The following is a 26,999-nucleotide window of genomic DNA, read 5'->3' on the forward strand; positions in this document are numbered from 1 at the left end:
TGGTTTCATAGAATGTGGTGTGTGAGTGGCTTCGCTCTTGTTTTGTTTTTATAGGAGAGCCACTGACACCCTGCTTCCTGATTGGTTCCCCAGGCAGCACCCCCGATTGGTTCGTTTCGGTGCCTGGCTTGCACCTCGGTTTTCCAAAACGGACCGACCCCTGTGTTTCTTTTCCATAGGAAATAGATTTTACCATGGGAGAGAAAGCACAACCCCGGTTCGACCATTCAGAGCCCAGCATGACCCGAGCGCGGTCTCTGATTGGCCAGATTTCGATCCGGTTTTTATCGAGGTGTGCATTTCAATCCTGTTTTATTTTTTCTTCATCCTACAGACAACATAACACTACTATTTGTTCAACTTTTTTTTTAATCCCCCTGCTCACATGAACCAACACAACAAAACAAAAGTCACAGGATGAGGGGGGACATCCCTGTGATTTTTGTGAACACGAGGGTGACCACGGGGATGACCACGAGGGTGACCACGAGGGTATGAACGTCTGTACACTTTGAAAACACCTGGTAGTCATACTTCATCACGGCTTCATGGAGTTCTACGGTGGCGTACGTGACCACTCATGACCTCTGTTCGTCCGATGTTTCTTCTGACAGCAGCAGAAAAGTTTTTCTTCCCCAAAACGGCCCTTTTCAGGGCCACCCTTCTCATCCCAAAAGACATCTTTGCTTTGCCAACCCAAACAACAACAATCCAAAACAAAGAACCCACACCCTCCCCCTAGACCTCTTGGAGGCAGACGTCTACGCGTGACACCACCACCACCACCATGGTACGTCTCAAAATAAAAAAAAAAAATATAAATATATAAATAGAGACACGTAGTACACCACGTGTGCATGGAGATACGAGTCAAACAACACGTGTGCATGAAAACACGTGTAACAGTACGTCTGTAGACCTACACGAGTGTCAACACCTCGGTATAATTAAATAATAATAATTTGAAGTACACGACACGAAGTACATCACGTGTGCAAACGTCACGCATGTGTATCGATCTTTCTCTATCCATCTTAATACTAAATAAATGTTTGTAGTCACACACACAAACACATGACATCACGTTTTGCATAAAGACACGCGTGAAACACCACGTGTGCCTGGCAACATGACGTACATCACGTAGGCATGGCATAATCATTCTATGGATCAATGTCAACGTCTGTTTGAAGACACACACACACATGACATTACGATTTGCATGGGGGGTGACACAACGTACATCACGTAGGCATTCCCACGTTTATGCCTACCTATGAAGGTCCACCTTTAGCATTCAGACGACCGTCTACCTAAAAAAAATACCAAGGCTACCCAAGAAAAGAAAAAACGGATCGAAATCTGACCAATCAGAAGTCTGGGTTGTCGACCAAACCTTTGTTATAGTCAATCATTCGCGCACGTCTCTCTTCAAGTACACAAGTGTTTCGCTGTATCTAATCGCTTTCCCACCCACCCACCCAGCTTGCCACTCCTTTTCTTTCCTTTTCAGCCGGATGTGTCCTCTTCACCTGAAATGCTAATCACTTCTTTTCTTCGGCGTTTTTAGCTGATCATATAAGCAGTTCATACAAGCTGTTGATACAAGCTGTTAATACAAGCTGTTCATGCAAGGTGTTCATACAAGCTGACCACACAAACTATTCGTACAAACTGATCATACAAACTGTTCGTACAAGCTGTTCATACAAGCTGTTCATACAAGCTGTTCATACAAACTGTTCATGCAAACTGATCATACAACTGTTCATACAAGCTGTTCATACAAGCTGTTCATACAAGCTGTTCATACAAGCTGATCATACAAGCTGTTCATACAAACTGTCCATACAAGCTGTTCATACAAGCTGATCATACAAGCTGTTCATACAAGCTTTTGATATAAGCTGATCATAGAAGCTGATCATACAAACTGTTCATACAAACTGTTCATACAAGCAGTTCATACAAGCTGTTCATACAAACTGTTCATACAAGCTGTTCATACAAGCTGTTCATACAAGCTGTCCATACAAGCTGTTCATACAAACTGTTCATGCAAGCTGTTCATACAAGCTGACCATACAAGCTGTTCATGCAAGCTGTTCATACAAGCTGTTATACAAGCTGTTCATACAAACTGTTATACAAGCTGTTCATACAAACTTTTCATACAAGCAGTTATACAAGCTGTTCATACAAACTGTTCATACAAACTGTTCATGCAAGCTGTTCATACAAGCTGACCATACGAGCTGTTCATGCAAGCTGTTCATACAAGCTGTTCATACAAGCTGTTAATACAAGCTGACCATACAAACTGTTCATACAAACTTATCATACAAGCTGTTCATACAAGCTGTTCATACTAGCTGTTCATACAAGCTATTCATAGAAGCTGACCATACAAACTGTTCATACAAACTGTTCATACAAGCTGTTGATACAAGCTGACCATACAAGCTGTTCATAAAAGCTGTTCATACAAGCTGATCATGCAAGCTGTTCATGCAAGCTGTTCATACAAGCTGTTCATACACGCTGATCATACAAGTTAATCATACAAACTGTTCATACAAGCTGTTGATACAAGCTGATCATAGAAGCTGTTCATGCAAGCTGTTCATACAAGCGGACCATACAAACTGTTCACACAAACTGTTCATACACGCTGTTCGTACAAGCTGTTCATACAAGCTGATCATAGAAGCTGTTCATGCAAGCTGTTCATACAAGCGGACCATACAAACTGTTCACACAAACTGTTCATACAAGCTGTTCGTACAAGCTGTTCATACAAGCTGACCATACAAGCTGTTCATACAAACTGTTCATACAAACTTTTCATACAAGCAGTTCATACAAGCTGACCATACAAGCTGTTCATACAAACTGTCCATACAAACTCTTCGTACAAGCTGTTCATACAAGCTGTTAATACAAGATGACCATACAAACTGTTCATGCAAACTGATCATACAAGCTGTTCATACAAGCTGTTCATGCAAGCTGTTCATACAAGCTGTTCATACAAGCTGTTCATACAAGCTGATCATACAAGTTAATCATACAAGCTGTTCATACAAGCTGTTCATACAAGGTGATCATGCAAGCTGTTCATACAAGCTGACCATACAAACTGTTCATACAAACTGTTCATACAAACTGTTGATACAAGCTGTTGATACAAGCTGTTGATACAAGCTGTTAATACAAGCTGTTCATACAATCTGATCATACAAGTTAATCATACAAGCTGTTCATACAAGCAGTTCATACAAGTTGTTCATACAAGCTGTTAATACAAGCTGTTCATGGAAGCTGGTCATACAAGTTAATCATACAAACTGTTCATACAAGCTGTTCATACAAGGTGATCATGCAAGCTGTTCATACAAGCTGACCATACAAACTGTTCATACAAACTGTTCATACAAACTGTTGATACAAGCTGTTGATACAAGCTGTTGATACAAGCTGATCATGCAAGCTGTTGATACAAACTGTTAATACAAGCAGTTCATGCAAGCTGTTCATACAAGCCGTTCATACAAGCTGTTCATACAAGCTGATCATACAAGTTAATCATACAAGCTGATCATACAAGTTAATCATACAAGCTGTTCATACAAGCAAATCATACGAGCTGTTCATACAAGCTGTTCATACAAGCTGTTCATAGAAGCTGTGCATGCAAGCTGACCATACAAACTGTTCATACAATCTGATCATACAAGTTAATCATACAAGCTGTTCATACAAGCAAATCATACAAGCTGTTCATACAAGCTGTTCATACAAGCTGTTCATAGAAGCTGTGCATGCAAGCTGACCATAGAAACTGTTCATACAATCTGATCATACAAGTTAATCATACAAACTGTTCATACAAGCTGTTCATACAAGCTGATCATACAAGCTGTTAATACAAGCTATTCATACAAGCTGATCATACAAGTTAATCATACAAGCTGTTCATACAAGCTGTTCATACATGCTGTTCATACAAGCTGATCATACAAGTTAATCATACAAGCTGTTCATACAAGCTGTTCATACAAGCTGTTCATACAAGCTGATCATACAAGCTGTTCGTGTAATAAAGATCAGTTCAGTTTAGACCAGTGTGCCTCAAATAACAACGGCGATATTTCACGCTCGAAACATTGCATCAATATCAGGCAATGGTAGGTTGTGCGCGGGGTGGGGTCGATTTGGGCGTTATTTACACAGCCCCTTCTCATTCCCAGACACAAAATAAACAGTGTCGCTACAACACCGGATAACGGCCGTGTATGTTGGCGGGTGATTGATGAATGTAACGCCAACCCCCTGGCGTACTGACGATGTTGCTACGGTTCTGTTTAGTGTTTTATGGTATTTAGAAGGAGCGGAGCGACTTATTTGTGCTTCCTTTCAATGAAACTTTGAATTGCTTAACAATATGTTTTGTCTTGTCCTGTCTTCTTTATGCACTGTTATTGCCAAAACCTGCTATTTTATCCCGAAACGAAGAGATTATAGTTCAGATACCATCCTATTTCCAAAGATATTTTGTATAAGCATATATTTTGTATTATTTTTACATAAAATATAATACATTTACAGTTTTAATTTAAGCTTTCATGCCTGTATTTTCTGTACGATATTTTAGAAATAGTCTCTCACTTTAGTAAAGAGTGGCTCATTGCAATTTTAACTAACTTTGTGTTCGTTAGTATAAGGTTATATCAATTATAATGAGGTGAGACTTTAAAAAAATATATGTCTGTGTTTCAGTTGTCATAGCTCGTCTCTCTGTTGTAAGCGTATGGTGATATTTCACTGAGGTGCATTCTAATCGTATTCTAACTTTGTGGTGTTGACATAGTAGAGAAGGGGATTTATGCTATGGCTCATGATACTTCCAGTACCTGACACCGACTCGTTTGTATTTCACTGAGACATGAATGTACCAAATGCACTGGCTGATTTGTGAGGTATCTCGACCAACCTACAAGCACCAGACAATCAGATAATCGTACAGACGACCTCGTTGAGTTAACATGCTCAGCACATATCACTTATTATCTTGCAAAATAGAAATGCACCCATTGTAAAGAATAAGGTTGCCATGCAGTTCAATCTCACCTTAAATACGTTCAGCTACACTGCTGCCTAGAAGTCCATTCCCCTTACATGCGTTGAAAACGTATCGTACACGTATATGACACGGGTTGCATGAGGGTTGTGCACCAATTTAACTAGGGAGGTGCGATTTTATCGGTATAACGGTATATTGCAATACAAATTCATCACGATACGTATCGCGATACGTTTTTGGCGTATCGGTTTTTCCCTCATTATTCAAACACCACATGATAAAAATACGTATTTTACAATCTGAAATCATCGGGAACGAACGTTGCTGACAACTTGGAACTAGAGTTACTTCCCTTGATTGTTTATCCAACATGGCGGACGCCTTTGACATCGTGCCGAACAAAAGGAGAAAATCCGAAATATGGAGACATTTTGGGTTGAAGAAACTAAAATTAAATTATTTAACAAACATGTGCAATTCATAAAGCCCCGATGTGCAGCGGCTGACCAACGTGCGTCGTGTATGTAGCACAGAATCGGGTTTCAGTTGATTGTGCGGCTGCTTGTTCTTGTACTTGTCCCGACAAATGCCGATGATATTTCTCGGATATTCTCACACATTTAACGTCGACTGTCTGTACCTTTTCTCCCAATACCGATTGTTGCGATGGTTCGGCCATATATATAATTTGTTATACCTGTATAAAGAATCCTGGAATTCCATTGGTTAATCCGTACCACGTGAAGACAAATACATTTGTATGTTTACCCCAGAATCATATGACTGCCACTGACCTCGAATGTTGACTCGTCATATGATCAGTTTTGACCAGTCACGTGATGAATATTGACTCAACTGCTAGAAAACAAGATGACATCTGGTACTAGCATTTCACTACCGAAGCTAGTTCTCGACAAAGCGGAGATACAGCCTATTCCCTTTTGTAAACTAGAGATAAAAAGCAAAGTCAAAGCCTCCATAGCCCAAAGATGGCAAGTCCAAGGGGACGCAAGTAAGATCGGCAGAGGGCTATACAAAATTCAACCCAAGATCCAACAAAAGCCAAAACCCATACTCAAATGAAAAGAAAGTTGAAATTGCCATCTCTGATATCATCTCAAATAGGAGTACGCGTATATGTTTTCTGCGCTCCAAATATCCTTTACCACAATACAGTTACATCACGGAACCACTGAAATAAAAGCTACCTTCTGTCAATATGTAAATCTTACACTTACCTATAGCGTGTGAAACATAGGATACATCTAATCCTTCCTTCAAGGGTAATGAAATCTGTGTCATATGTGAACAACATTTACGAAATTGCACACGTAAGGAAATACATGAAGACGATGACGATATCTACACACCTCGGTAATATATGTTCATTGTCACTAGGATCTCTTCTATTTCATTCCCGTGGTAATATATGCCCATTTGGCGGTCAAATGATAATTTTTTTTATCTACATTTCAAACGTTTGGCATATGGACCTTTGATTATACTTTCATTTCCGAGAAATGCACAAGTGTGTGAAATACAGCCCCTTCGTGTCGTGATTTCAGATAGTGTTTGTATTGCGTCGTCAAGACGCTGAAAGAGTGAGTGTGAAGACGCTCAAACTTAATGGGTTAAGGCGTTCAAACATGCATGGGTTAAGACGCTTAAACATGCAAGGATAACGTCGCTAAAACATGCATGGGTTATGGCGCTAAAACATGCATGGATAAAGGCGCTAAAACATGCATGGGTTAAGACGCTAAAACATGCATGGATAAAGACGCTAAAACATGCATGGATAAAGACGCTAAAACATGCATGGGTAAAGGCGCTAAAACATGCATGGATAAAGGCGCTAAAACATGCATGGGTAAAGACGCTAAAACATGCATGGGTAAAGGAGCTAAAACATGCATGGGTAAAGACGCTAAAACATGCATGGGTAAAGGAGCTAAAATATGCATGGATAAAGACGCTAAAACATGCATGGGTTAAGACGCTAAAACATGCATGGGTAAAGGCGCTAAAACATGCATGGATAAAGGCGCTAAAACATGCATGGGTAAAGGCGCTAAAACATGCATGGGTAAAGACGCTAAAACATGCATGGGTAAAGGAGCTAAAATATGCATGGATAAAGACGCTAAAACATGCATGGGTTAAGACGCTAAAACATGCATGGGTAAAGACGCTCAAACATGCATGGGTAAAGGAGCTAAAACATGCATGGTAAAGGCGCTAAAACATGCATGGGTAAAGACGCTAAAACATGCATGGGTTATGGCGCTAAAACAAGCATGGGTTATGGCGCTAAAACATGCATGGGTAAAGGAGCTAAAACATGCATGGGTTATGGCGCTAAAACATGCATGGATAAAGACGCTAAAACTTGCATGGGTTATGGCGCTAAACATGCATGGGTAAAGACGCTAAAACTTGCATGGGTTATGGCGCTAAACATGCATGGGTAAAGGAGCTAAAACATGCATGGGTAAAGCCATAAATCTAAAAATATTTAATTCTGTTTGAGGATATTTGTTTTTTGTTTTTTGCAACCAATAAAGGTTTATGATAACCAATCGACAATTGAGCTCTTGTTCACGACCCGAAACTGCCATATATATGCGATCGATATGGGTCAAACGTGAAATGTGTATGTGAAAGCTGGAAATGAAAATGTTGGCTGATAATACCTGAAAAAGTGTTATTTGTTTTGATGTTGAAAGGGGGTCATTTTATGCTAAAGCGTTTAATTAAATTCTGATTGTCGTCTCAACAATAAACACATTTGCCTCATGTCTACAATTGAGATAAGGAAACCCACATTTTTTTACATGTTACAGGAAATGGGTAATATATAGCATAACATCCTCGCGACTTGGACAAAAAGGCTCAGTTTACAAAAGTACCCCACCTGGGACCTCTCTTGTTGCTGCTTGGCTATTCTCTAAATACACGTACATATGTTGGCATATTTTATTGACATAGGATTCCTTAATCAATGATGTTTTAATCACGACTGAACTGAACTGAACTTTATTTACGCTCAGGCCGCTATCAGCGGCATCAGAGGTACACAATTATTTCAACAACACAATACATATACATATAAATATAGAATATGTACAAAAACATCTTGGCCGAGCATGCATGCATATTTATATTTATATTTATTTTATGGGTACTCACGAGCATAGTCCCGATTAATGAGGTTTTTCACTGTGCATGTAAACAGTCAAACTCTGGTTTAAAAGGGTTTTGTAGGATTTCTACAAATACCATCTCTCCACCATGGAATAATGTCCGGTATAGTTTTCGAGTGATTTTCAATGTTGTTTAGCTTCCTACAAATTTCACATAAAGACTCCTGTTCATAGTAGTGCTCAAGGAACAGAGATCCTCCAGGATCCACGTAGAGGTACTCTTCTGCTTCATAATAATATTCCTCTTTGCGTTTAAGGATGTCGATGTACTTATCAGTATTGTTGTGTAGAAACCATAAGTGTTCAGCCAGATGCTTGGGAGACTGGAAGTCGTCAACGTTGATGTATGTACCTGGTGGAGCATCACGGCTGTAGTTACCGCCGCCGCGAACCACGGTCACAAGGTCAAGGTTAAAGTTATTGAAAAACTTCTCAGTTATGTAGTCCTTACAATAATTATTTTCAAATCCAAGATAAAATTTGTAGGTTTCGTTTACGTATTTTAGCCAATCCTTATTTTGCTCTCTGCGAAATGTCATTTTCCCACATAGGCCATAAATATCTACTGGAATATGTTTCTGCAGTTCCTTGCCATACGCTATTCTTTTGCTCCAGTCAAGACAGTTACTGACCATCCATGCAACCAATTTCGTCTTCTTCTTGACAATAGCACTATAGTTCTTCAGAGGCACTGTTCTTCTCTTCTTCAGTAAAGCATACGGCCTGAATATGTCAGAATCATGCCTAAAGGTCATGGTCCAGTTGAATGCGGACGACCATGGTTGTTTGTAAAAATCTCTGTCATTGGCAAACAGATAAGGTGGCTCATTGTTGTGAAAAATCCACACTTGGCCTGCCTTTCGAGGTGGAAGGGCGCCCTTGATGTACTGTGCGTTAAATAAAACTGCTTCACTGCTTTGCAGAAATGTTCTATTCCGAGTCACGAAACAGTTGGATTGAGGGCAGGCACTTACAGGAACCCTGCTTGTAAGGTTGGTGGGTAAATATCTCGGTGTAAAGTACCAAAGGATTGTCTTGGGATCAGTTGGGACCACCTTGTTGGTGGCCCCAGACCACGTGTGCTGAAGTCTAAAGAATGCTTGTTTGGAATTTAGGATGATTTTGGAGAGCGGTTGATGTTGTGTATCACTTCGAGAAGTTACGTATAGTATTAAGATACACACGAGCAGCATTCCTCCACATACTGTGAACGCCCATCGATTTGCACTGAAACAAAGAAGATTATATATGAATGTGTGCGCGAATAATTCTTATTAATATCGAAAGGCTTTTTTCGATTTTATTCTATTGTACAACACAAAATGTTAATGCATGTTATATTATATCTTCAGGCTTTGAAACATGTATATACCCTGTAGACATCATAACTTAACCTTTGTTTCGAACTCTGATGTGCTCTGATGTGTGAGATTCACCGTGGTGTTATACTCAGTTTCTTTTCCCGGCGGATTTCAAAGTCTCTCCCGGCAATCATTTGTTTTTGTCCAAAATGACAAATGCAAGTACAAAACTACCCTAAGTAGTTAAACTGAAAATATGTGACCCTGGTATTATAACTCCTTCAAGGCTGGTCCTCGGCAAACCGTGAATAATCCCTAAGGACCTCACAGCTCTCTCCTCTCTAGTTTCAAGGAAAGAAACATTGAAATATTGTTCTTATTTTATGTCTAAATCTTTTATTACACTGTTATTTTTATCTAGAAAATGAATTAGTACTGACATATTGTAACAATCAATCTAATATGTACAAGTACAATACATTCTAGTTCTAAATGGCTGCTCATAATATATTATTTACTGTTTAATACCTAGGCACTATCCAGTGATGTTTAAATTATATTGCGTCGTGGGCTCTTCCAGCTTCTGTGTCATTAAAATGGGAAACCAATATTTCTCTCATATATTTCGACATGCATTATTATATTCCCCTTTAATGTCTATCATTATCTATTTAACTTGCAAGATGCATATACAGTCTATATTTTCATGCGGTAGCGTAGCGTATATTTAGCTTTGTCACAAAATGGTACCTAGAATCAACTTAAACATAAGGTAGTATTACGCAACGCTATATAATATGTAGCTGTTGTAGTGCCGAGTTAAGTAAGTTAATTATCTATCTAAATATTCACAAGGCTGGCCAATACAAACTATTACAGCAGCTAGGCTGTTCTTACCATGGCCAGCAGTAAGGATTCATGTGTGGGTCAGTGGCTTCTAATTAACGCCAGAGAATGGCCAGTTGGACACTGAAACTTTACATTGTGGATGAGGTGCGGGATTGTGCAGGCTGACCGGAGAGGTATATATCGGATTCATTTTATGAACAATATCTAAATGAGTTTCACATGTGTCCAACAAAGAATTTGCTTTGTAATGCAGGTATCCATGTATGCCAGGCCCGTGCGACGAGTGGTGGAACGTTGCTTTCATTTGACCCAGCTTGGAGACTCTTTATCAGTCAGTTGTGTCAAAACAATCCATTAAGATTGCGGCCTTAGAAGATACATTAGATAGAAGTGAGAATTACCCAAGGAAAAATAATCTACTTTTTGAAATGGACGGAGGGATGAAGAATATGAAACCAAAGAAAAAGTAAGAAATTTCTTGAAAGAAAAGCTTCATATGAGTAATTATGACAACATTCGTTTTGATACTGTTTATAGACTGGGTGCTAAACGTGAACAAGGATCGAATCCGCCTACAATTGTATAGTTTGGATCAAGGGATGATGAAGCATTTGTGTGTAGAGGCCTAAGAGCAGTTAAAGGAAACGTCTGCATAGCATGTGTCAGAGGACTTTTCGTTTACACTAAGGGAAAGAAACTAGGCGTGTACATGATAAATGCTAGAGAAAAAGGTCAATGTGCATTTTTGAGGAATGACTCTGTATTTATCAATGGTGAAAGTTTCTATTTTGATTACCAGACAGAAGATCTAACGAAAGTAACGAAGGACGGAGATTATGGGAAGTGACTGCCAAGTGATCTCTCATCTGACACCCGTTATGAAGCTTTATGACGAGAAGGCCCTGACCCAGAAATAACTTCATAAGGTGACGTCAGCACGAAGTGCAACTCACTTGTGTGTTGTTGTGGAATTTGAACTATTTATACTCTAAAGCCCCTATCTCACTTTCACGAATCTGAACACGAATGAACACGATTTAACGTTTTTCCTTAAATCGTGTTAGAACGTATGAAGGTCGCGCACTCATTCGTGTTCATTCGTGTTTAGTCGTGGTCGGTCGCGCGCGGTCGTATGGACGTCGTAGCTCGACTTAAACCGTGCTATCAATTTTTGCAATGCAAATGCAAAAATGTACAACACGATTTAAGCCGAGCTGAAAAGTCGTGTTCAGTGAAGGTCGTATGAAGGTCGTATGACAGTCGTGTTCAATCGTATGAAGATCGTGTTCAGTCGTATGAAGATCGAGTTCAGTTGCGTTCAGTATGTTTATTTCAAAAACTTAAAATTTCGAAATATAAATCGAGTTATTTCAATTATTTTCTTCGAATCTGTATTTATTCTCGTTCCTTCAATTCATTTCTCGTTATTTCAAGTTTATATAAAAAACTCGAAATTTCGATAAGTTTCTCGTTACTTCGATTATTTCTCGTTATTTCAATTATTTACTCGAAATTTCGAGGTTTTTTTCGTTATTTCCAGTTTGCTTCAATAACTCGAAATATGGATTATTTGCTCGTTATTTCAAGTATATTTCAAAACTAGAAAAGTCGATTTTTTCTCTCCTTTCTTCGATTATTCTCTCGTTATTAGAAGTTTATTTGAAAACATTTCCGAGACAATAATTGAAATAACGAGAAATTTCGATTTAACAAAAATATAATTATGATACCAAAGTGGCACCATTAAGCCCCTATCTCACATTCACGAAGCTGAACACGAATGAACACGATTTAACGTTTTTCCTTAAATCGTGTTAGAACGTATGAAGGTCGCGCACTCATTCGTGTTCATTCGTGTTAAGTCGTGGTCGGTCGCGCGCGGTCGTATGGACTTCGCAGCTCGACTTAAATCGTGTTATAAATTTTTGCCATGCAAAAATTTATAACACGATTTAAGCCGAGCTGAAAAGTCGTGTTCAGTCTTATGAAAGTCGTATGAAGGTCGTATGACAGTCGTGTTCAATCGTATGTGACATGGATGCTTGACGGGTTGCACACGGGTTGAGCACCCGTTGAACACGGATGTGCACCGGGTGTGCAGCGCGTGTGCAACCCGTCGAGCACGCGTGTGCCATACGTGTAACACGGGACCGGGTTTCAGTTGAATTTGACAAATAGATCAAATGAATATAGAGAGAAAACAGAACAATGAGATGTGATTCTTGCGTTAATGAGCAGCCATTGATCCGTGTTCACCAGATTTCAACACAATTTCGGCCCGTCTTAATCAGTGCTCGGTTGCTGGAATTGTTTGCGTGAACCATCATGGAGTCAATCCATGCATCCTGAACCTGTTGAAGAGGCAGCAGCGGCAAGGCAGCAGCTCGTCGGATCCACTGTTCCACAAGGGGGTTATCTCTGTATCCAACAGCAAGACCAAGCTCCTGTGTTTTCCGCCAAATCGCCTGGGTAAAGTGGAAGAAACACTCTTGATGTCTGAACCTTGAGACTCTGTCCGGAGGGCTCTAATGGCAGTAACTTCAAAGTCCACATGGAATGTCTCTGGGTTGAATGGTTGGTTCAGTAGATGTTGGATGTGGACCTTCAACTGAGCAAAGAGGCGTTGGTAAGTTGTAGTCCGACGATCAGGCATCAATGCGTAGACTAGGGGATAGGTAATGCTTCCTTTCCGTGCATGCAGTATGTAAAGCTGATTCCAAAGATCTGGGCAGGCGGAGAAAGTACCATCCATGTAGACAATGGAAGCTGACTGGAGGACTGATCATCAGTTGCAAATACCAGCATCTTGTCTTCTTCACCGTCGGCAAAAAGCAGAAACCGCTCACCATCATGGGTCTCTCTCCAGGGTGCTGCAATGTCGACTTCAGCTCTGGTTTTAGGGAGTTTCGGGATGGTGTGACTGCGGTGTCTGTACATGGCGCTGCCGACTGAGCTGAAGGAGGGAAATATAGCTGCAGCCTCCGGATCATGTCTCAAGACCTCGTCGTTGTAGAGGGCTGGCATAGGAGAGGTTGGTTCTTCTCTTGCTCTCTTCCTTAATCTGCCAAGGAACTGGATTCTGCTGGTGTCTTCTGGTGGGTGGTTGTGTACAGTGAAATTTCTGACAAAATTTCCAACTGTTGTACATTTGCCAATGCAGGTCTTAACGGTACATCGGTACTAGGGTCCAAGTCTAGCCATTGTGACGAGCCGACAGTAGAACAGTAGTGAATTTAGATACGCGTTAATAGCTTCGGGAAGCCCCGAGTTGACACGATTGTCGCGGGTAGGTAAATGTTCGCAATTAGTTAAGTGATTGTGTATGTGGATTGCGGGAATTTTCGTTTTAATTTTTGACCGTATGAATCACTCCAGGTGATGTTCGTAACGAATTTGTGATCCTAACAAACACCTGGCGTGACCATGTACACAGAATCTCATTAGGGTTTGTGAGTTTTACAATTGCCCAATGCACATACTGAGTATTGCTGCTTGGGATACCAACGGATACCAATCAGTTTATTATTAGAGGAAATTGGTTGCTAATGCTTATACAATGCAGAAACGATATCTTAAGGATTTTCAATCCTCTCTTTCCCTCTGGGCAATCCTTTCACACTGATGGAAGGAAGTCACTCCACCAGTTCATGCATTCTATGTCGGGGTCGCCTCTCCCCGGCTGATTTAGGAGACAGACAGCAGAGGTCGTCTCATTTATTTTATTGGCTTTACATGTCCACACAACTATCATATATATATATGGTTAGTGTCATGACAATGGTTATGCTCAAGGTTTGTGGTCGTGATAAGATCATTAGGAGTGTTGGCGATGGCTGAACATACAGCAAACAGCATTTCCAGTGTATGCGGGCATCTCGCCTTCGTTTTATAATTACTCGATTCTTAAAACCTTGATATAAAGGACTACGGCCACCGCGATTGTGGGAGTTGAACTAGACAATCACAGGTGCATTTGCCAATTTACAATGAAGTTCCCAGTATTTTATGTTTGGTTGTTAACTGGTCACTGAAAGGGCCTTACTTATTGAAATGCCATTGAACTGAGTTAGCGTTCATAGGTTTTGATAGATGCTCATAAAATCCTCAGTTGAGTTCACTCAATCACTACTGTGCGTGTTTTGGGCTCTAACTGTTAATCCCCTGAAGTGTGGTGGCACGTTCAGGATACACATCTGTGAATAACAAAAATATGTTTGTGTTAAAGACGATCAGTGTGTAGCTGTGACAACTTACAGTTGGTGACATTTTGGTCAAATTGACGAGTGATTATGAATTTTAATATTCACATTATTATAGTTGTATTATCAAATTGTAAATATAACAGTTATATACGTTATTAATATTATCAGTCAAGGGAGATGGCAGTACGGGAAATTGTCCTACTCTCTCGAGAAATATATATTGTCTGTGAGTCTGTTTAAATGTTACATCACACCAGCGATTTGTCAGCTGTATTCCGATGAAATTATTACCAGGTTGTTGGACTACATATAACATGGCTGCTTTACTTGAAATGTACATGTTCTAAAAACACAGGTGCTTGAATGTGTCAGTAGTTCATGATCAAATAGAATGTTTATTGTGTAAAGAAATCAGTCAAGCTTGCAACAATAGATGACAAAGCTGATACATTTGGACCGCAGTAGCATGAATATTACCGATAACTAAATACAGGGAGTCCATATGTGAGTGAGTGAGTTGGGTTTTACGCCGCTTTTAACAGTATTCCAGTTATATCACGGCGTGTCAGCTTAATGTGGGAGGAAAGCCCGAAGTGATGCAGGTCTCAGACGTTTACCACTTCGGTGAAACCCACGAGCACGGGTATGGTGCTGACAAACCTAGAAACATAATCGGGGCGAACCGGGATTCGAACCCACAATCATAGGTTTCTGGCGTGCCCAAGGGACGCAACTCTGCACAGCGAATCGCGGCGCCTTAGACGACTGGGCCACCCGTGCCCCCGAGTCGATATGTAACCAAAGTCATGGTCCTGTTGAGACGATTGACAGTTTGAATGCTAGCACCTAACTTCAATATTCCCCAGTAACACTATCATAGACATCATCACCCATTACCGTCCGAGAGACAGTTCTCAGCAATATCTTGTGGGATTAATCGCTTTTAACATGTCTAAAACTAACTTCACTTTAAGGAACTTGGTAAGTCATGACTGGTCGCCCTGAGTATGTTTTTTTTTTTTACAGCACCATAACTATACTCGAGGATTTCAGCGAGAGATATGATTTGTTACCGAGATGTTATCAAAATAAGCCAAATGTACGGAAGCGTAGTAGGGCCTAAGTGAATTTTTTTGTCTAAGTATCTTCTACGTCGGACTTATTATTTCCTAAGTAGGACTTACTATCTCCTACGTAGGAGATAGTCATCCTAGGCCATACTGAGTCCTACGTAAGAGATAGTAAGTCCTACGTAGGAGATAGTTATTCTAGTCCATACTAAGTCCTACGTAGGAGATAGTAATTCTAGGCCATACTCAGTCCTACGTAGGAGATAGTAAGTCCTACGTAGGAGATAGTAAGTCCTACGTAGAAGATACTAAGTCCTGCGTAGGAGATACTTAGACAAAAACATTTCACCGTGGCCCTACTACGCTTCCGTACAAATGTCTTAATATTCGAGTGTGTAAAAAGCAACTAAAGTAATGTCTCATGGCCTCTATAATCCCTGCTGACGCTATTAAATTTTCATTGTGTGTGTGGGGGAATGTGGGGTGTGGTGGTGGGGGAGGGTGGGGGTGGGGGGGGGGGTGGGGGGGGGGGGGGGGGGGGAGACAAGTTCCGCCTAGCAATTTATGAGGCAAAAGACGTCGTCCGCTTCGCTTTGAACCATCACCCCACTCTGTCGGTAGGAGTTATCCAATCGGTGCGCAAATAACTGTGTAAAATTTAACCGCGGTGTCAGTGTCAACTGATTGTGTGATATATGGGAAAATGTATAGAAGGTCATGGTGAAACAAATTGATTAAGCTTTTAATCGGGACTGATTTTACTCAACAGCTTTCCTGTGCACCTGCGGTGTCCAAGAATACGATATTGCAAAGACACTACAAAGTTGCTTAAATATACCACCTGTGTAAAACATTATGAAACTTAAAACTGAGGAGACAAGTAGTACTTGTATTCACACACGGTAGCTAAATATAGTACATATAGTAATGAACGAAACTTGAAATGTAACAAACTTTGTGCGCAGCTTCCATGTAGTGACTGTGGTGGCTTTTCACATTGTAGTGTAAGTAACACAAGAAGAAGTGCCCACATGGTATATAATATAAATACAATGTTTTCAAGTAATTTCAACACATTTGTATAAATAATAAGCTTATTAATGAGTCCATGGATATGCTTTGTTGCACGTTCATTGTTTTGTTTCTATTTTTACATCATATACTGTTACAGAGTAAGAGAAGGTTTTGAAAATGGGATTCCTCCAGACACGTACTAAAATAACAACTGTTATTTTCTTATGAAAAACATTAACTACTAATTTCTTCTCTCACTTTCCAATTTAATTCAGTTTCTATTGTTTCAGTTCTTCGAAACTGGTAAGAATAACGTTAACACGATGACAAGGTAATGAGCCTGTGAGATCTGTCACATCTATCACTAGTTTCATGCTTTCTCCATGTTAAGTCATTTCCAATATCCTCCACTAGTTATTAGAAACAGTTAGCAAATCATTTGCATTCTATTCTTAAGCAAAATGTATCTCATCTTTGTGAGATGTGTATGCAATCCATACAATCAATTAATATAAATTCATAAATATATTGATGGGTGTGGGGAATTGACCCTCTATTCGTAGTGAATTGTGGGAAAATGTCTGTGTAGGGAGGTGTCCAACCCATGACACATTCTGAATGGCAAGGTATTGAATTAAAAACGATTCTGGTTTGTTCATTTCATGGACTAGCAAATAGGTAATAACATAATAAAATGATAAAATCGTTCCGTGGGGTCGTACCGACGTTTATGTTCATAAAGAAAGAACGAGGGTATTTATTTGATATACAAAACTCAACGCCGACGAAGTGCCAACGCGCAAATACAACCAACTTCACTTTATCGAAATGAAACAGGCGGTTGAATGTGCAAAGATGTCGTAACTACAAATCTTGATGCACATGAAGAACAAGTTCATGTTGATAGGGGGTTGAAGCTACATGCTTCTGGGGGACATTGTTTGTGGAAAATAATAAACGGTTGGAACAATACAATGAAGGTAAAGTGGTGAATAAACTGAATCGAAATAGAGGTCTTGAATATTGATAAAAATATTAATCTGTTAAGGTTTCGTGGGCAGGAAGTAACAGTGTTGTGACGACTCTTAATTTCTTTAATTAATTAACGTGTTGGACCTCCCTAATTAATATATGCTCAAAGGTTTCTCTGAAATAGTGACTGTATTATTTTATACAAACTCAATTCGTATATATGATGTCCCAGTTTTATTGACTTTCTGTTATACATCTGTCACTGGGTTAATGGTTTGGGTGTGTGCCGAATAAAAGCTATGTATCGATAACACTAATCTTTCTAGATCTTCTAAATCCATGACCACCTTAACAGCTGTATGTGACTTATTTGTTTGGGCGAAAACCTGGCGTCATTACTGCTTATCTATTTATATGCAATTTCTACCCTTGGAACAAAAAATGTAACAATGTACAATTACATTCCACATTCTCCGATATACTACTATTACATTCCATATTCTCCAACATACTACAATACCATTCCATATTCTCCAACATACTACAATACCATTCCATATTCTCCAACATACTACAATACCATTCCATATTCTCCAAAATATTACAAAACTATTCCATATTCTCCAACATACTACAATACCATTCCATATTCTCCAACATACTACAATACCATTCCATATTTTCCAACATACTACAATACCATTCCATATTCTTAAACATATTACAAAACTATTCCATATTCTCAAACATACTGCAATACCATTCCATATTCTCCAACATACTACAATACCATTCCATATTCTGCAACATACTGCAATACCATTCCATATTCTCCAACATACTGCAATACCATTCCATATTCTCCAACATACTGCAATACCATTCCATATTCTCCAACATACTGCAATATCATTCCATAATTTCCAAAAACAAAAGCCATGATTATACAACTGTCTTATATGATACCATCTACTAACTGTTCCACTTTTAAATAGGCCTTCCTGAAATATCAATATTAATATGTACTATTAGGTGTTAGGTGACGTCATATTGATGTTAAATAGTGACGTCATCTGGTTTGTTCTATGACATTTTAACATTTGTAAAAGTGGGTCAGTGATGTTCGTTGTGTGTAGATAACAGTAAATGTTTAAAAGCGATATTGTTGTTTATTTTTATTTGATGACAAATTCTATCCATTTTAGCTATAATAACGGCAGCGCTTTTTGTCAGGACATTATCATTTGCAGAAGCCCTCTGCCTTTTCAACTGAAAAAAAGAAAGAAAAGTAGTTTGGCACCATCATTTAGGACAACGATGTTGAGTGCAAATAGTGATGCCACTGACAAAATTGGATCTTCTTAAGGTTATTACATTTATACAATGACGTGACCTGTAATGGGATGACCTCAGATTTTTGTGTAGCACCAGCAGGTACTAAGATGTGGTTTTAATTAGATTGGAAATTTACTGAATAGTGGTATTTCCATAACCAACTCTTTCGCGACTCAACAGCAACAGTCAACTATCGTAACAATTGGTATATCAAATTTACAAAGGTTTTAGGGTACATTTCTTAGGGCAATGAAATCAATGATTAGTCTGAAATGATCAGTTACACAACCCCATTTTGCTAATATCTTCAAATCTAAACACATTAATGTATTAAATACTGGATTCTCTGAAAGGTGTTGGTTTTCATTTTGCTTTGATGATTACATCAACATGCAAGAGTCGTGGATTGTAGAGAGGTACTTATTTGATCTGACAAGTTTTATCTTGGGAGCCCTTGGTAATGATGCTGTCCTATTTTAACCATCGCCAAGAAAAATATTTCAGGAAAACGTTTCAGCAAAAAAATGATAAACATTATATTAAAATCAAGAATATTAACATTCGTAACACAATTTGGTTGTAAACACGTTTAGATTATGAACATGTTTGGGTGTTAAACAATTCCGAACATGTTTAGGATATAGACATATTCACAACACTCTTTAATTATAGGATAAGGAATAAACATGTTTTATTACAACAGTGTGACCTATTAAACGTCTTCTCATGAAATTACATGAAGGAACTACGGGCCAATTCGGACTGAACACAGACCAAACACATTTCATAGAGACTACGTTGAGAATGTAGAGGGAAACGGGCTTATCTTTGAGCCACGTGCTTGCTTTTACATGTAACCTAACTCAGCCACGCCCACAGACAGCTATGCTTCCTGAATTTTATTTAAACAATATTTATTTCCCAAAAAGGAATGGGATTGTGAACAGGTTAAACCTATTTAAACACCTCTCCCTACAAAGGACGTTTAACAATTAACAAGAGTAAACTGTACATAAAATAATATATTTAGATTAATTGTACCTACTGTTGCAAATATTATGATGCGAATATACAAGTCACACACAAATACCCAAATACACACATACATATATCGGTACATAAATTAAACAGCATACCAGCAAATCACACATACAAACAACTATTTGATTGATATCATCGTAAAGAACACATATTTAAATTTTAAATCTTTTAGATTTTGCAATGAACAAAAGGACAGATTGTACAATAGCAAGGCTAGTATCAGTAGATGTTGTAGCATTTCCATATAATACTGAACCCAAGTCATATCCAAGTGTAGGATCCCCATATTGATATCCAAAGGAGCAGGTAGTAGACTCATGAATATGTCTGTGATATTTGTGTGCATTTAAATCACTTCATCCTAACCTGAGGCGGCAATGGATAAGTGGACAGATACGGGTACCACAGTCTAAGTTAAAGCCTAATATTTTAGGATTTTCTGTCGTGGTGATACCTTTAGTGTAGTCATTTACAGCATATTTTGACTGAACATCATCCGGTAATTCATTCCACATTCGCACTGTGTCGGGTCAAAATGATTTGTGGTAGTTAACTGTTCTAGCATTTACAGTCTGTAGCTGTGAAGAAGTTCTTAAATTGCAACGTGCGCCCGCTGAGACATTAGCAGCAACAAGATTACATAGATAATAAGGGTCCAACATGTTAACTGTTTTATCAAATGTTTTTAATTTATGAGATTGCCGTCTTTTGGATAAGGGTGTAAGGTCAGTTTCAGAGTATAGAGACTCGTGGCTGGTACCACGAGTACCACGAGTAGCCCGACATATTGTTCTCAGTGCTTCTAAATTTAGCCTTTCCTATACCAAAGCTTGTTCTTGAGAACAATAATCCCATACCTGGTCACAATAGTATAATATTGGTAAAATAAATGATATATATAAATTCTGTAACGGGTTTTTTTCTGGACAGGCAGTATTTTAAAGTTCTAAAGCAGTTAATCATTGGGCTTTCTTCGTCTACTATATTATCTATATGATTTGACCAGTAGCTATCTTGCTGTAAAATGAGACCTAGGTGTTTGTGCGATGAGACCTCTGCTATTGGAGTACCTTTAATTTTAAGAACAGGTTTTTGACTTAAGTTAATTTTTCTTACAAACATTATGTTTTCAGTTTTGTGTGGAATAAACGTTACTTGCCATTTATTCGCCCATACGGATATCCTTTCTAGATCAACATTTTGATTAATTGCTGCTGTGTTAGGATCATCGACAATAATATAAAGTGACGTATATTACTGTGTTTCATCAACCAGGTCATTTATAAAGATGAAAAATAATAATGGTCCAAGGACCGATTATCTGTTTTAGACCATATGCCGATTGTAGATATTCAATTACTCCAAGAAAATCAATGTTAAAACCCATTGTTATAATTGTATCAGTATTAAGGCCTATGGCATTACCTATTGATTTGTCAATGAGATCCCAGTATGAGTTGATTTTGTCTGCTCTATAAAAAGATCCAATTAATACACTTCAATTTATGGATATGACCTGAGTCCATATACCTTCATGTCCAATTGTAGTTAATTGGTCCATTTGTTTAACGTGTAAACTAGTCCTGACATAATGTATATTGCGACGCCACCACCTCTAGTGTTGCGATCAAGCCTAAACGGTAAATGATAGCCAGGAATAGAGACTTGAATATCCGGAATGCCAGGATGCAACCACGTTTATGTCATACAGATATTATCATAGTGTTGTAACTCAGCAGCAGAGTAACATAATCATTTGTAGGATAACGTAGTAGAGGAGATGTGATCTATATATATAGATTACCCGCATTACAAAAATATAAACAATTATGGAACATGTGCGTGTTCTTTGAGTACATTGCTGTTGCAAATATGCCCACCGACTGGCTGTTATGTACAATATCAACCCCCATCGTCGAAGTTCATTTCAAGTCATGTATCATATACAGACAGACTATCGGTGATTGGAATTAGAAGTGTGAAGATGACTTCAAAATTAAATTCGGAAATAACAGGGATAACATACATGGTAATATGTGCACAATAGGGACAGTAAAACATAAGGATTTGCTGGGGAAAATGTAAGTGATAAAGATTGGTAAATTGAACAGTAAGAAGAAAGCCTAAAATCAAAGTCACCAAAGTTTGGTATGGAATAATGAGAAGCTAACTGAGGGGGGTAAATAATATAAGATATGTTTTCCTAACAGATTGTGTGAACAGAAGTCATAGATAAATATAAAGCAAAAACAGATAAATAAATAAAATAATAATATGAAGATTATGTCATTGTCATCAATAAACTAAGCTCACGCCCGGGGCAAGTCTAGGTACTGGCACGCCTGGATTAATTGCACGGACTCGGCACGTGCATATTGAGTGTGATAGGCACTCAGTGGATGACGTGACAAATTCATATGGCTATAAACTCTTGGATATGTGTAAAAACAACGCCATGTTTATCGTTAACAGCCGAGTTGGGACAGATAAGAAAGTAGGAGCAGTGACTTGTAAAAATTCTAGCGTAGTCTATCCTCTGCAGACTTGTTTCCTTTCTTTAAGGAATGTATCGTTAAAGAGTTCGATCCCATTTTCTCGGACGTCCATTGTCGAATTGAACTTCTTGTACACATCCAATCAGATATCTCACATCACGCGAATGATAACAGTACACAATCTAGTCATGAAAAAGCAAGCGCAAAACATAGTAGAAAATGGGATCCTAGCCTAATGATAAAGAACTGATAATCTTAAAGATGAAATTAATAGGATAACACAACAACTATGTGATAAATGCAGCTCAGCATATACACATTTGGCTTTAAAACGAGTAACAAGAAAATAAAATCTGAAAACTCATCTCCACCTTTGTTCGACACAAAGTGCTATACAGCTCGCAAAAAGTACCACAAATGTAAAAAAGAATTCGGACGCTATAAAACTATACACAATAGGCAATGCTTTCAAACTGCCCCTAAAACGCACAGTAAAGCATTAAAACAATCACGTTATGCATACAAGCAGAAGTGTGCGGAAACACTCACAGTGACCATGAACAAGGACCCCAAAACATTTTGGAATATCTTAAAATCATTTCGTAAAAAGGAATCTGATAAAAGTTTAAGTATTGACGCGTTGTTTGCATATTTTAAAAGTTTTAATGAAGCAGTCGATATTGATATTGATCATCTACCAAGTGATATATCTTATCTTGATATACCTATAACAGAAGATCTAGAAGAGGTAAGATCTGCTTGCAATAGGTTGAAATGCAATAAAAGTTGAGGATTAGATAACATATCTAACAAAATTTACCTGAAATTGTGTAATGTAATATTTGAGAATGGTGTTATCCCAGAAGCCTGGCTTCCCGGTTACATGAAGCCATTCTATAAAAACAAAGGCAATCCCACTGGGCCTGAGTATACCGCGGTATCTCACTTGTAAGTTGCCTGGCAAGCTTTTCACAGCTATCATAAATAGTCGGTTACAAGCTACTTCAGAAATTGGGGAAACACAAGCCGGCTTGTGAAAAAAACATTCAACTATTGATCACATATGCGTCCTTAAGTGAAAGTTTATACGAAAAGGTCAGTTTTAGCTATCCCAACTTTCTAGAGTTATGCAATACTGCTAAACTTATTATTGTACTTTTTAAATATTATGTATATTTTACAGCCCAAACCTGCTTTTTAATTCTCCAACGAAGAAAAAATATTTTATATGGCTAGTTACGGCTAGTATATTTGACATACCCCTTTTACACCAATATATTTATGCTGTATATACTGTGATATATTTTAAGTCTCTCGTAACCCTTAACGGTCTGTCCTTAAGTCCCTTATCGATATCGATCAATCATCTGGTGAAAAGTTAATTTGTGCTTACATTGATTTTCGGCACAGCGTTCGACACAGTATGGAGATCTGGGTTATGGCTTAACATGATAAAAAGTGACATTAGTGGGAAATGTTTTAGGTTAATGTACAACATGTGTCAGAATAATAAGTCGTGTGTTATGTATGATACTGACAATTCTTTTCACATGAAATGATGGAGTTCGCCAAGGTGAAAACTTGTCTCTTTTTCTGTTTGCGCTTCATATTAACAATTTGGAATGCTTTATGAGAGAAAATGATTTTGTGAATAATTATATCGAGAGTCATCTTGGTGTTCTCATAAAAATGTTCCTGCATCTTTAAGCAGATGACACTGTTTACTGTCGGAGACTGCTGCAGATTTACAGAAAGCTTTAGATACTTTTGGAAATTATTGTGAAGCATAAAAGCTAAAAGTCAATATAAATAAAACAAAGGTTGTGATATTTTCAAAAGGATACACGAGGAAAAGACTTAAGTTTACACTGCAAGGTTGTGAGATTGAAACTGTTAAACAGTATCTCTACTTGGGTGTATTATGGAAGGTTTTGTTTCGCTATCAAGTCCCTCAATGACCAAGCAAGTAGAGCCATGTTTGCAGTTATTAAACTCATTCGACAATAAGAAATCCCAGTTGATTGTCAGCTGAAGTTGTTTGATAACTTAATGCTACCAATATTGTTGTATGGCTCTGAAGTTTGGGGCTTTAAAAGATTAGGTATCCTACAGAGAATACATTTAGGATATTGTAAATATATCCTTAACGTTAAGCAAAGAACTCCAGATTATATGGTTTATGGCGAACGTGGTAGACATTACGTTAAGAACAACAAATCCCAGGCTAGCAATTGAAACTAGAAGATGGAATAATGTATATAGAAATGACAGACTGTGCTCACTTTGTAACACTGCAATTTGGGATGAATTTCAGTTTGTATTATGTTGTTATGAATTACAGGATCTCCGGAAATCTTTATTACCCAACTATCTTTGTCAATATCCAACTATAGACATATGTACCTATCTCATGAATTGTCAGTATCAGCCATTACTTATAAAGCTTTGTGAATATATCTAAAGTGGATTGTCCATATACATATCAATGCGAGATATTATTGATTATGATGAATGTGTGTATATTTGTTTTGTCCAAAATGACAAATGGAAGCACACAGTTACCCTAAGAAGTTAAACTGAAAGAATGTGAACCTGACATGCACCACCATCATTAAAATATTAAACATGTATTGCTTCTTTATGATCTGTTTATTAATAATAAAATTAAAACTCTTTATTTGATCATCTGACGGAAATACAAGTGAGCGTTTGCCCATCGTCCATCTTCCATCATAATTATCTTGTCATCAGAAACCACCGGACAAATGAAACTTAAACTCCACATGCTTGTTCCCACCAAATCAAAACAATGATCCCAATTTGCAGACATATCATCTGCACTTTTCTTATTGATGCCACATTTTGGACGATGTATAAAACTTTATGTACAACATTGATGGATGGATTTTGTAGTTGAACATGTTCTAGCTCTGAAGGGGTGAATTTGGCGTTTTGTGCCAGATGTCTTACATTGATGGAATTCTCTTGTCAACTGATATTTTCAAGGCCCATATTATCTTCTGTATCCTTAGTCCGTCCAAAATGGATTCAAACGCGGTAGGTTATGAACATCCTACGCATTTCGCAAGTGGGTATATTTTGTGGATACTATTACGGATGATACTACTACTCATGATGCTAATACAATTGCAGGAAGCCTTGGAACCCAACTAAACTCTCCTCAAAACTGGCAAATGACTGACAGTGAAATACCCATAGCTAACATATATCACAGGTTTATCCATGAAACAAACACAGGTGAGCTAATGAGACTAGCTCAAATAGTAGGCAAAAGTGAGATATACTTGGTGACTTTAATGCCCACAGTCCTTTGTGGGAGGACAGGCACGATTCGTGCAAATGCGGCAAAATCATTGAGAAATGTAACAATCTCATAACTCTAAATAACGGCAGTCCCACACGTTATGACCATGTCCTCAACACTTGGATTTCAAATTCACACAATAACATAACATAACATAACATAACATAACATAACATAACATAACATAACATAACATAACATAACATAACATAACATAACATCCGTATCACAACAGCAATCTAACTTGTCTTGTACGTGATGGTTCAATACTACTCCTCTCGTTTTCATAAGGAAGTCCGGATATAACCGACAGAAAGTAAACTAACTGGACGAACAACATTCCAATATTGTATGAATATATGCCGTTTGGACCAGATTCGAGAATTTACAGACCATCGCCATACAGCTGGAATACTACAGTGTTAAACAAGAAAATAGTACGTACATTATCTTCATTCTCTAAAGCTCTGAATGTTCAATATAACAATATTTCAGAAAGATCCTTTGAGTACATCCCTATTTCCAGACACTGTGATGGTAGAAAGTCGAATCACACTTACAGTTTCGCCATCGCGACGTGCAATCAGTCTGTGCGCCGTATTGAAAGACTCCTAAAACCTAGCCATATGTGCACATAATCTACGCAATCACGTGATGTCTGTTCAATACAGACATTTGCAAAAGTGATTACCCTTTTGTGCACGCAATGCGGGGCATGAGTATGTGATACGAGATAAGGAAACATACAGGGATATTCATTGTAGAAACATTTCCTTTCGAAAGCTTTAGTTACAAACATACAAACACTGCAATGATCTGATTCAAGTTAGAAAGCGGCCATGGTCTTCTCCTTGATTGTGTACTATCGGTTGAACATACGGGGCAGGTTGTCGTTTGTTTGAGAGAGAATATGTTTCGGTCAATGATTCAAGACATCAATTGTTTCTCAAATAAATTTAGGGAGAAGCAAGCAGTTTTTTAGACCAAAAACACATCATCTTATCAAGATATTCAGTGAAATGTTTTCTTTTATGGCGAAACCTGTGATCAATTTTCATTTACAATATTACCACAACAATATAATTTTCGATTTCACTGTTATTCTCCGA

General features: G+C 38.2%; 1 protein-coding gene across 2 annotated transcripts; it reads right to left on the reverse strand.

Moving 5' to 3' along the window:
* Window positions 1-8,103: 8,103 nt before the first annotated feature.
* On the reverse strand, window positions 8,104-26,536 carry LOC124144639 (glycoprotein 3-alpha-L-fucosyltransferase A-like). 2 transcript variants are annotated; one of them, XM_046514167.2, is made up of 2 exons: window positions 26,451-26,536; window positions 8,104-9,513 (listed from the first exon to the last, which is right to left on the reverse strand). In XM_046514167.2, the coding sequence occupies exons 1-2, from the start codon at window positions 26,459-26,461 to the stop codon at window positions 8,331-8,333; spliced, it is 1,194 nt and encodes a 397-aa protein (XP_046370123.2). In that variant the 5' UTR covers window positions 26,462-26,536; the 3' UTR covers window positions 8,104-8,330. The 2 variants fall into 2 exon arrangements, with proteins under 2 accessions (XP_046370123.2, XP_046370124.2); XM_046514168.2 differs by having other exon boundaries at window positions 26,336-26,463.
* Between the last annotated feature and the right edge of the window lie 463 nt (window positions 26,537-26,999).

The sequence above is a fragment of the Haliotis rufescens genome, unplaced genomic scaffold (genome assembly GCF_023055435.1).
Source record: "Haliotis rufescens isolate VD_foot unplaced genomic scaffold, xgHalRufe1.0.p SCAF_8, whole genome shotgun sequence".
In the NCBI taxonomy this organism is placed as follows: Eukaryota; Metazoa; Mollusca; class Gastropoda; order Lepetellida; family Haliotidae; genus Haliotis; species Haliotis rufescens.